At 45.3% G+C, this 12,173-nt stretch overlaps 1 protein-coding gene across 10 annotated transcripts in view; it reads left to right on the top strand.

Moving 5' to 3' along the window:
• ACACB (acetyl-CoA carboxylase beta) overlaps positions 1-12,173 on the top strand; it is a 127,030-nt gene that overhangs the window by 89,994 nt on the left and 24,863 nt on the right. For all 10 annotated transcript variants that reach the window (XM_074295570.1, XM_074295540.1, XM_074295580.1 and 7 more), the window contains 12 exons: positions 923-1,011; positions 1,110-1,234; positions 3,511-3,624; positions 3,832-3,945; positions 4,730-4,819; positions 5,330-5,448; positions 7,648-7,785; positions 7,977-8,073; positions 8,897-9,004; positions 9,827-9,883; positions 10,063-10,104; positions 10,750-10,965. In XM_074295570.1, the coding sequence (XP_074151671.1) occupies positions 923-1,011; positions 1,110-1,234; positions 3,511-3,624; positions 3,832-3,945; positions 4,730-4,819; positions 5,330-5,448; positions 7,648-7,785; positions 7,977-8,073; positions 8,897-9,004; positions 9,827-9,883; positions 10,063-10,104; positions 10,750-10,965 (1,309 nt within the window). The remainder of the gene's footprint in view (positions 1-922; positions 1,012-1,109; positions 1,235-3,510; positions 3,625-3,831; positions 3,946-4,729; positions 4,820-5,329; positions 5,449-7,647; positions 7,786-7,976; positions 8,074-8,896; positions 9,005-9,826; positions 9,884-10,062; positions 10,105-10,749; positions 10,966-12,173) is intronic.

The following is a 12,173-nucleotide window of genomic DNA, read 5'->3' as shown; positions in this document are numbered from 1 at the left end:
ATTTAGGAATTTAGAATTCCAAACATCAGTGGCAGGGAGAGCTCCAGCAGGCCTCTTGTTACCTGGACGGCTGATTTTAAATTCTCAGTTATCTAGCTATGTGGCATGATGGGTAAGGTGCTTGACTTAAGAGTCAGGAAGACTTGAATTCAAATTTTACCTCAGATACTTAATAGCTGTTGACTGTGAATAAGTAACAATCTCTTTTTCAACTTCCTCATCTGTAAAATGGGAATAATGACACTTACCCTTCAATGTTGCTCCAGGTGAAATACCTTAAAGTGCTTTGGAAATCTTAAAGTGCTCCCTAAATATGAACTATTGCTAATTATAATTAGGAGAAACAGAAGTGGTCAATTCTTTAGCAGTGCCCTCTCTTGGGGGCATTCTGAGGACCCAGGGTCACTGTGTTCCTTGCAGTTCCATCCAAATGGAGATGACGGTCCCTACCCTGCCTGTCCTCCCAGGTTGTTGGGAAGGTCAGAGTGAAATATCTCATGAAATGAGGGTAGGTTATCCAGCCAAGGCTCTAATTGGCCTTAATTTTTACGCAACTAGGAGAGTATTAGTGCTTTACCAACTCGACACAATATTCCACTGGGCTGGGCATAGCAATAGTCAATCAAGCATCTAGTAAGAAACTTAATGCTTTGTGTTCCCAGTGGCTGGCACTCAGGACATGAAATATGGCACACATACACACACACACACACACACACACACACACACACACACACACACGAAAACACTGCCCTACTGAGGGAGACCACATGCAGCTAAGTAAATAATGACAGTATGGCATTTGCAAGAGATCACTTCTTAGGATCCTTGTGGCTGTGACCTCTTGGGAGGAAGGACCATCAAGAGTCTCCTTCTGCTTCTGACCCCAAGGCCGGCAGTAATGCACTCCTTTCTCACACAGGTACCGGAGTGGAACAAGGGGCTACATGAAGACCGTGGTATTAGATTTGTTAAGGAAATACCTGCAAGTGGAACATCATTTCCAACAAGGCAAGGCTGGAATGGGGGTGCACCTCTTTCTGCTAGAGGCCAGTAATGGGACAAAAAGGAAATCCAAGTCTAAACACATGACATCTTTCTCCCTCCAGCCCACTATGACAAGTGCGTGATTAACCTCCGGGAGCAGTTTAAGCCAGACATGTCACCTGTGCTCAACTGCATCTTCTCTCACGCGCAGGTGGCCAAGAAGAATCAGCTGGTGACCATGTTAATCGTAAGTCTCTCCAAGACAGAGGGAGGGAGCCTGTGGGGCTTCTCTTCTGTTATGTGGCTGATGGAAACTGTTGACCATCCTTCTATGATGGGTCAGCTTCCCCAGACCTCAGTCTCTTCCTCTGTCAAATGGAGCAGTAATCATTGTCCTATCCACCCAGGGAGAGCATGCAAAGTGGAGAGTTAGAAGAACTGGATTCAGATCCTATTCCCAGCAATTACTAGCTTTCTGAAAAAAAAAAAACTGGGAAAGGGGAGGGGGAGATGAATTCAGTTTTGGACACGTTCAATGGGAGATGTCTACAGGATGGCCCATAGGCAGTGGGTGAAAGGATAGGATTTTCCACCATGTGTCCTAAGCTATAATGGACATCCTCAGATTGACATCTGGATTTGTGAAGCTCACTTTCTGGCCTTGGCTCTTAAAACCAATTGTAAAGCTCACTTTCTGGCCTTGGCTCTTAAAACCAATTCTGCCTCTTTTAAAGAAAGATTTTTCAATCCAAATAGTCAAAAGAGATTTAAATGTGCAAGGGAGTTGGGGGACGGGGGTAGAGTGGTGGGGGGAAACTTGATTGAGAGCTTCAAGCATTCAAAGGGCTGAATGAAATGGGCCACTAGGTGGTGCCATAGGGCAAAGAGCACTGGGCCCAGTCTCTTTTATACAGGCTTACTAGCTGTGTGATCCCAGGCTATCACTTCACTGCCTCAGTTTCCCCATCTGCAAAATGAGCTGGAGAAGGAAATAGCAAAGCACCGCAGTATCTTTGCCAAGAAAACTCCCCAAGGGGTCAGTCGGACATGAGGGAAATGACCCCAGAACGATAGACAAAGGGACTTGATTTAGAAAGCTGCAAAGTGGCTGATTTAAGTCATGAAAAATGTCTTAAGTGTTAGTGTTAGGTTCTTACTAAGTGCTAATGAGATAATGAGATATTAGGTTCTTACTAAGTGCTAAGTCGGTACTTGACAATTCTCTAGTTCCAGCCATGACTGGGAATTTTACATCTGTGAACTCCTGGGGAAGGAGCTTGCATGCTTAGGAGGAGCAAGTTCATTGGTTGAAGTAATTTTTCCCAGAAGCCCTTGCGTTATCCCACGCCCATTCTCTGGGAGGATAAAAGAGGGCTGCACATGAGAGATAGAGAGTCTTGTCTGGACCAGACTTGAGATGGCTCTCCGGAGGAAGAAGTCTCTCCTCTAGACCAGAGAGCGATCGGCAGTTTCTGGAGACGACAGCACATTACATGTTAGAACTGTCCCAAAGTGACACACACTCTCTTTTTCTGGACAACCTTGTCAGGCCTGCTCTAGAAGGGATGTTTCTTCTAGATTAGGTGACCTTCCAATGCTCAGAGTTTGTGATTCTCACAAATTCTCAGAAACTGATCGGTTCCACCTCTGATATTCTCCAAAAACTCGTCCTTATTGATCATTTGGTGACCCATCCAGGAGATCTGCTGTGTTTTGAGAACCAGCGGAAAACATAGCTAGAACATTGGTGGGACTATTTGGGAAAGATGGTTTAGTAGAACTGATCATTGGTTACATGGGCCCCATTTTGTTATGGTAGTTTATGAGGTTCTCGAAGGCAAGAACTGTCCTGTGTTTGTCTTTGTATCTCATACCCTTAAAAATATTGCAGGTGATTAATGACTATAACTGAATTGGAAGGGATGTTGCATTGAATGCTGGGGACCTTAGGTTCTAGTCCCAATTCTCTGGGTAGTTCATTCCGTGACCTTAGACAAATTCCTCCTCCTGCCTGAATACCCAAGAAAGTTGGATTATAGATGAGCCATAAGGTCTCTTTTAGCCTTTACGTTCTGGATTAGGATTTTTTGATGCTCATTATGTTATTCCCAAGTATATGTAGAGGTACCAGAGGGGAGTATGATGGCAAAGAGTGCATTGTAATGTCACCATTCTTGGAGTCTGCCCAGCCATAAGGGCCTAGCCTCTTAATTTGGGTCTGTGACCTTGTTTTCAATATAATTGAAATATAATGACAAATATAATTTGATGACAAATATAATTGGTGACAAATATAATTTGTTACCAATAGAATCTTTTACACTTAAAAACACTTTTCTCAGGCATCCTTAGACTTCATCCCACTTCCAAAAAAACTTGTTATCTCAAAAGTTTAAGAACTCCTACACTCAAAAAAATTTTTAAAAATCAATCAAATAAACAAACAAAAAAAAGAACTCCTCCACTCAAGGAAATCCACTTTAAAGACTTTATCATATTGGGTATATGTTTTGTCTCCCAAAGGATGAGTTGTGTGGTCCAGATCCATCATTGACCGATGAGCTTCTCTCCATTCTCGGTGAACTTACCCAGTTGAGCAAAAGTGAACACTGCAAAGTAGCCTTAAGAGCCAGACAGGTAGGTGGTCTTGCTTTATGCCATCTGGGTCCTTGTGGTCCTCTCATGTGCACGTGATTTTGCATGGGATGCTAAACAGTTTCCTCTCAGACATGGTTCTTGTGAGCTCATCAGCCTGGCAAAGACGTTTACCGTGGCGAGAAGTGGCCAGTCTGCTTCTCATGGGTTCCTCCTGCAGGCACATGTTCTCATGAGCTTCCCTTTCAGGTACTGATCGCCTCCCACCTCCCCTCTTATGAACTCAGACACAACCAAGTAGAATCCATTTTCTTGTCTGCCATTGACATGTATGGCCACCAGTTCTGCCCAGAAAACCTCAAGGTAAGCTCTGTTTCCCAAAAGTCTCTGGCTGTGGTTTCTGAAATTGGCCTTCCTTCCACTCTGGCACTTAGGGGACGGACGCTGGGATGTTGTAAAGCATCGATAGACTCGGGGTAGATGGATGGATGGATGGTGGGAGCCATTTATACTCTGACCTCTTCCCATAGACTTGTTACCCAGAATCCATTTTACCATCATGTACAGCAGAATTGATTACTTCCCAATAGAAGGGACCCACTCCTCTTCCTGCTCCTACTCTGTTTGGCAGGAGCTCCTGGGGTGGGTCAGAGTAACACTGACGCAATGTCTGTGATGACAAGGGAAACTGAGGCTCCAGGGTTAAGTCATCCAGCTATCTGTTGTCACTTTCTATTAGACTGTACTTTTTTCTTACACTATTAAGAGACAATATGTTTTGGAGGCATTTGTTTTGGGGCTTCCAGGTTCTTGACACTACTGTTATCTATGTTTCATGCATCCATTAAGCCCTTGCTGTATACGGTGAGCATTGAGCTGAGTACCAATGGTTCAAAGTCCCCAGCTTTGTGGAATTTATGTTCCACCATGGAATAAGAGATAAGTCAAAGGAACCTGAATTAATACCCAGGAGCACCAACTGAGCCAGCCCTTCCCCGAGCTCCACCTGCACATCCTTCCTCTGTCTCTCTTATCTTATGTCTTGAAAAAGTGGGTGTCCTTCGGCCTCTTCCATCCACAAGTTTTGCTTCTTGTTTTCTGTGGTGAGTTATGGAGATTTCCTGACTTCTTTCTCCTTTTCTTCCAGAAACTGATCCTGTCCGAAACCACCATATTTGATGTTCTGCCCAATTTTTTCTACCATGCTAACCAGGTGGTCTGCATGGCATCCCTGGAGGTGAGTGTTGTGCCAGCTGAATGCATGTGTCCTCCCAGCCCCAGACCATCACATTTTAGGCAAGCAGGTCCATTAACTGTCTTCAGAAAGTGCTCTGGGCATGAAAGAATAAACATTAAGTGCTTAGTGTATACCAAGCTTTGTGCTAAGAGCTAGGGATAGAAGTAGAAAAATTAAGAAAATGTTCTTGGGCCTGAATGAATGAATGAACATTTATTAAGTGCTTACTGTATGCCAAGCTCTGTGCTAAATGTTGGGGATACCAGTTTAAAAAAATGAGATTGTTCCTGCCTTCAAGGAGATGCTCCTGGACATGAATGAATGAATGAATGAACATTTATTAAGTGCTTATTGTATGTCAAGCTCCATGCTAAGTCCAGGAAATACAAATAGAAAAATGAGATTGTTCCTGCCTTCAAGGAGGGCAAATCTTCTCCAAATGAGGGAATGCCTAGTTGGTTTAATGTGGGATGGTTTGAAGACTCCGCCTCCTATTTCTCCTTGCCTTAGGTATATGTCCGCAGAGGCTACATTGCCTATGAGCTAAACAGCCTGCAGCACCGGCAGCTTCCTGATGGCACCTGTGTTGTGGAATTCCAGTTCATGCTGCCCTCATCCCATCCGAACAGGTACAGACCCCTCGTTTCCTTGCTGTGGCCCCAGCACCAGCCATTGGGAAGATCACCACCTCACCTCCCTGCCTCCCCAACCAAAGCACGTGGGCTCTCTGATTGTTGAGAAGGGACCCAGAGCTCTGGATAGCATCACTGCTCCTCAGAGAATTGTTCTGTGAAATTGTTCTCTGTGATCTTTGAAGGGGACACGGGGTGATCAGCTGGCGTCCCCTCTCCCTGTGACATTTTGTGATGTCTTAGTTTGCTGTCTCATTTTTCCACAATCTTATTTCAGAGCACACGCCCCTTTCCTGGTCAGGTACAGTGTGGTTCTTGGAACCTAAAATCTCCCTATCTCTTAAATATTTGGCCTTTTTTCTTTCTTTTTCCTCCTTCCCTTGATTCCTGACTATCAGGTGGGACTGGGATTGTCTCTTTGGGATGCTTGTTTTCCATCTGTTGGCAATTACAGGGGTTCATACAGGATAGGTGAACTTATGGTCTCTTTAAACTGAGAAATAGCTTTCCTAATCATTTGGGATTTTTTTTTAATCTTAAAAGGAGAATGCTTCTGTTTTAATGACAATATAAAGAATGTCTGGGCTGGAGAAGGGGAGAGCTCACCTTTCATAGGTGAGGAAAACTCAGCTTTGAGTGGTGAGGGGATTTGCTAGAATCTTCAGGAATTGCAAATTAAAGGAAAAGCAAACACTGTGGCTTGAAATTCTTTGGAGCATAGGGGCCCTACAAATGCCTGGTGAGTGGTATGTGGTGTGGTCTCAGTGGAGTGGGAGTTCCGGGGAGGGAAAGGAAGGTAACATCTAGAGATCCTCTAGTTCAGCCCGTTCCTTGTACAGAAGATGAGACTGAGATTTGGGGAAGTGAAATGATCTGCCCGAAGTCACACAGGCATCCTCTCCAGGTGGGAGTAAGATAACAGTGGCAGAATTCATACTCAGGTCATTTTGGCTTTAGATCCTGTGCTTTTCTCATCCCCAATGTCCCTAATTCTCTTTCTTGGGGGAAAAAAGCACAGGTTTCTGGGATACATGCCTCACTATATCAGCAGAATGGGGGGGCAGAGGGCCTCTGGTATGACACTTCCAGAGGGTCTTCTGGGAACTTCTGTGTTGTCTATATGCAGGAAGTGCCCAGAACAGATCTTCTATCTGTGGGCCCAGAACTGCCCCAACCTTGTAGGGCAGCTTAAAATTTGATAGTATTTCATTTGGAAATCCTTGTAGAACCTGCTTCTGGCACTCGCTGAACGCCAGAAGGGTGAATCCCCAAAGCTGTTATCTCGAGTAATGCAGTGTGATTCCAGCTCCAAACGTTATTATTTGTATGATCTTGGGCAAGTCATTCCTCAACTCTACACCAGACCTCAGTTTTCACCTCTGCAAAAGGCGGGATTCCCCCCAGGGAAGACTATGAAATGGCTAATGGGGCTCATACATGCAGACTTTCAGACCTCATCCAGGTGCATCCAGACATATGCTTCTCCCATGCCTCTTGTCCTTTGTGGTGTTTGTGCCATCCTGGAACAAGGCAGTGTGAGCATTTTACATGTTTTCTCATGGGAGCCTCATAGATAGGAGGTAAATATTGTCAATATTATTATCCCATTTTACAGGTCAGGAAGTCAAGGCTTAGAACAGTCAGGTAGTTTGCTAGTAATTGTTACCAGCAGGATTCTAACCCAAGTCTCCTGATTCCGAATCCATCATCCTTCTCCTGCACCTGCCAGAAGTTCAGAGGTGCATTCTTGCCCAGTGCAAGCTTGCTGAGTTTGTTTGAAAACTCAGAGTAGTAGCAGAGTGACCTCCTCTGTCCAGAGGGAAGGAAGTTACAAAAACTTATTTTCTGACCACCAGGGAAGTTGGCCCAACTTGACAAATCCCTATTCCTAGCAAGGATAGAGCATTGGTTCAAATCTAGCCTCGGGCAGCTAGATATGTGACTGTGACTAAGTTACTTCCCAGATATCTGCCTCAGTTTCCTCATCTGTAAAATGGGGATAATAATTATACCTGCCTCTTAGGGAAGTTATGAGGATCAAATGAGAGCCTATTTGCCACTCTCCACATGCCATTTTGTCTCTCCCAGGGTGGTTATAACAAGGGCAGCGTTCAGAGGATTCTCTGAATGGATGGATCCCTTGGTGGCTGCTCCTGGGGCCCTATAGTGACCATTGTCTCTTGGTCCTCTCTGCAGAATGGCTCTTCCGGTCAGCATCAATAACCCTGACCTGCTGCGACACAGCACCGAGCTGTTCATGGACAGCGGCTTCTCTCCTCTCTGCCAGAGGATGGGCGCCATGGTCGCCTTCCACAGATTTGAGGACTTTGTCAGGTACCAAATAGAGCAGCTTCCCATAGAACCTTGGGCTGGAAAAATGGCTTTAGAGCCGAGCAGATGAGAGTCACATGGGCAGGAAGTGCACCTGGTGCTCTGTGCCTCGTGCCCCACCCGGGCGCTTGTCCCCTCCGGGTAAGCCTGCAAAGCCCCTGACCCTCCCTCCCGACTGCTTTGAACCCCCTTAGAAATTTCGATGAAGTCATCTCCTGCTTCGCCAATCTGGCTAAGGAGAGCCCACTGTTCAGCGAGGCGCGGTCCATGCTCTACTCAGAGGATTGCAAGGTGAGTGAGCACAGGGCAAGGAATCCTCTGTGGGGGGGGGGGGGTCCTGCCCAAGAGTGGGGGAGCAGCTGACCCTCCTTCCCTGCTTGTCTGTCACTACCTGTCTCTGTCTCTTGTCTTTCTGGCTTTATCTATGTTTGTCTCTCTGTCTGTCTCTTATCTCCGTCTGTCTCTATATCTGTCTCTACCTCCATCTGCCTCTATCTCTATCTGTCTGTCTCTATCTCTGTTTGTCTCTATCTCTGTATCTCTTTTTCTTTTTCCCTCTCCTCTGTGACTCTGTGTGTCTGTCTTTCCCTTTATCTCTCTCCTCTGTCTTCTCTGTTTTTCTCCATCTCTATCGGTCTCTCTTTTTCTCTCTCTCTCCTCTATATCTGTATATCTGTCTTTTCCTTTATCCCTCTCTTTGTTTCTCTCCATCACTATCTTTATTTCTGTCTCTTTCTCGCTCTTTTATTTCTCTCTCCTTTATGACTATCTCCGTGTATGTGTCTCTGTCTCTATCTCTCTCTGTCTCTTTTTCTCTCTCCTCCATGATTTTGTGTGTCTGTTTCCCTTTATCTCTTTGCTGTCTATTCCTGTCTCTCTGTGTCTCTCTTTCTCTCTCTCTCTGTCTCTTTCTTTCCCATTATCTTCTCTTCTGTCTCCTCTCTGTCTTCGTCTCTGTCTCTTGACTCTCTATTTCTGTCTTTGTCTCAGTGTCTCTATCGCTCTATTTTGCTCTTTCTGTCTCTCTCTGTGTGTCTCTCTCTCTTCCTCTCGCTCTCTTTCTAGCTCTTGTTCTTACTCTCTGTTGTTCTCTCTCACTCCCCCTGACTCCCAGTGCCTCAAGGACGAGCCCATCCACATTTTGAACGTTGCCATCCAGTACGCCGACCACCTGGAGGACGAGGAGCTGGTACCTATCTTCCGGACATTTGTGCAATCCAAGGTGCTGACGGTGTTGTACCTTCCGGGGTCCCGGGGCTCCTGTGGGATGGGGGGATTTAAAGACTTTGGGGCTGGGGGCTATGGTGGGGTCTCCTTGTGCTCCCCTGACTCCCACACCACTTTGGGGTTCACAAGATACTTTCCTCATGGTGCCCCTGGGGGGCAGGGAGGCCAGAGCTCTGGTCCAAACTGGCTTCTGTCCATTGGCCGAGTCTACATGTATACAGATGGCACTGTGCACTTTTCTTCACCCAGAGTGCATTTATGCAGCTCCTCTTGTGTCTAGGGTGTAGTTTATGAGGCTGAGGGAGAAATAAAAAGGGATATCACATATCCACAAATGAGGGTTCTTGAGGCATTTTGGGCCAGGGTGGTGCTGGGTAAACATGGAGGCAGGAGACCTATTTCTGACCCACGCCATACAGGGCTGACCAGAGGGAGCACTTATTTGAGCTTCAGCTTCCCCCTCTGCGGAGTGGACTTAGGAATCATTTCAGCCTCTCCTGTCCTGGGACAGAACTGTGTCCCAAGATCTGGGCCTTAGGGCCTCAGGAACCAAGTGCTGCCAGGATTGCTCCTGAGCTCGGGTCTGGGTCGGGCTGACTGCCCCCTCCCCGGCGGCTCTCTGGAATCCAGCAGCTCCCAGCTTCCTGCTAGCCCGAGCTAGGGCGGCCAGTGGAGAGCCAGCTCGCTCTGCTCTGCCCGTGGCCATCCCGTGCCGGACTCTGTGCCCTTTGTGGAGCTGTTGCCAGCAGGGTCCCTCTTGTGATAGCCATGTCCCACCTAGACAGTGACACTCGCTTGTTGTCTTCTTTGAATGTAGAAGCACGTCCTTGTGGAATACGGCCTCCGGAGAATCACCTTCCTCATCGCCCAGGAGGTGAGTGGGTGACCCGTTTTCATGGCCCAGAACCTTGGTTCCACCCATCGGGCTGGCGAGGGGTCAGTCTGGGGGATAGGAGGCTGGGGCCTGCAGACACTTGGGCCTGATTCAGAGAAAGCAGACCCTGGGTCCCTGACCTTGGATTGATTTTCTTTCCTGTGGTTTCTTTTTTGCAGAGAGAATTTCCCAAGTTTTTCACCTTCAGAGCACGAGATGAGGTACGGCCAAATGTCCTGGTGGTCTGTCTGCCTGATGTGCTAGAATGTGGCGCCCACATGGGCGGGTGCCCTCCAGCAGGTTACCCCCTGCCACATTGGGCCAGTGGTCACAGACCAGTCCAAACTCTTCCTGGGTCACAGGGGGAAGGGCATATAGAGGTCACCTATTTCAGCCCCCCATTTTACAGATGAGAGCAACTGAGACCCAGGGATGGGGTTGGACCTACTGGCCCAAGGTTGCATGGGTTGCAGGGAGCACCGCTGGGATTAAATCCCTGGTGGGCTGACTCCCAAGGCATAGTACTGTCCCCTTGAACGTCCAGCACTTTCCTATCTCCTTGCCTTTGCCCACGCTGTTTCCTCTTCCTTGAGTGCCCTTTCTTCCTTCTCTACCATTGGAAGCCCCATCCTGTGAGGTTCCAAACCCAGCCCCATTCCCCCTTCCTTCCAAGGCTTGGGGTCAGAGATGGGCTATTTCACCTCCCAGGACACTTTGTCCCGGTTCTGGGTCAGAGGCCCGCTGAATTCTGCCCATCGGGGTGCCTTCCTTGCCCCCTCTTCAGTGGGGTCATAATACTACGCTGTGCCCACGGACCGGCCCCTCCAAGCAGAGGCTCTCTGCTGACTTTTGCTGGTTTTCTTCAGTTTGCCGAAGACAGGATTTACCGCCATTTGGAGCCGGCCCTGGCCTTCCAGCTGGAGCTGAATCGAATGCGGAACTTTGATCTGAAGGCTGTGCCCTGCGCCAACCACAAAATGCACCTATACCTGGGCGCAGCGCGAGTGAAGGAGGGCACCGAAGTGACCGACTACCGGTTCTTCATCCGCGCCATCATCAGGCACTCGGACCTCATCACCAAGGTACGGCGCAGGGCGGGGACTCAGAGCAGGCCAGAGAGGCAGCCCAGGCCTGGGAGTCAGGAAGGCCTGAATCCAAATCCTGCCACAAACACGCATTAGCTCCTCACATGCCCAGTGGGCACAATAGTGGCGTCTGCCCCCAAGGGTCAAAAGAGAGCATTTGTAGCAAACACTTTTCCAACTTGAAATCCCTATGTATATGCTAGCTATTATCATTAGTTTCATTATAATTTATCTTTAGATATATCTATATGATAGCTATTATTATTATCTCCTTAATTCTTGTTTTAGAAATTCTCTCCCCATTTGTCATTTAGATTTTGCTTGAATATTGCAGGCATAGAAACTCTTGCCCAGACACTAAGCACCTCATCCAGTGTTGCACAGAGCGGGAACAATAATACATATAATATACTGTAGTATAATATATACATATAATATAATGTAATATATTCTAATATTGTGATATATTAGAGAATGTGATATATTCTTAAGTTATAATACAATACTCAATATTGTGTGATATGATAATTTCTTATATAGTAATATTATAACATACTATACATAATGGTATATATAATAATATATAATAATGTAATATACAATATTATGTAATGTATATTCAACAGTAATATAACATGATACACATAATATTAATATAGAGTAATATTAATATGTGATTGTATATTTATATAATAATGTAATATACAATATTATATAATGTATATTACATAGTAACATAACACATTATACATAATGTTAGTAAATAATAATTATGCAATATTAATATATTAATGTTAGCGTATAATGTTTAATAATGTAATATTTAATATGTAATATGGTAATGTCTAATATAATAATATAACACATTATATATAATGGTATATATCATAATGTAATATACAATATTACATATAGTAACAACACATTATGCATAATATTAGTAAATAATAATTATGAAATATGAACATATAATAATGTAAGATACAGAATTGTGTAATATGAACATGTCTAATATAATAATTATACATAATATTAGTATATGTAATATACACTGTTATGCAATGTGACAATGTTTAACATAATATACCATGATTATACATAATATATAATAATATCAGTATATAATGATGTAATACATATTCTATGATTTCTTATATAGCAATATTATCATACGTTATTATACATAATAGTATATATAACACACA

This window comes from Sminthopsis crassicaudata, chromosome 1 (assembly GCF_048593235.1).
Source record: "Sminthopsis crassicaudata isolate SCR6 chromosome 1, ASM4859323v1, whole genome shotgun sequence".
NCBI classification, from domain to species: Eukaryota; Metazoa; Chordata; class Mammalia; order Dasyuromorphia; family Dasyuridae; genus Sminthopsis; species Sminthopsis crassicaudata.
This window is presented reverse-complemented; position numbering and strand designations above follow the sequence as displayed.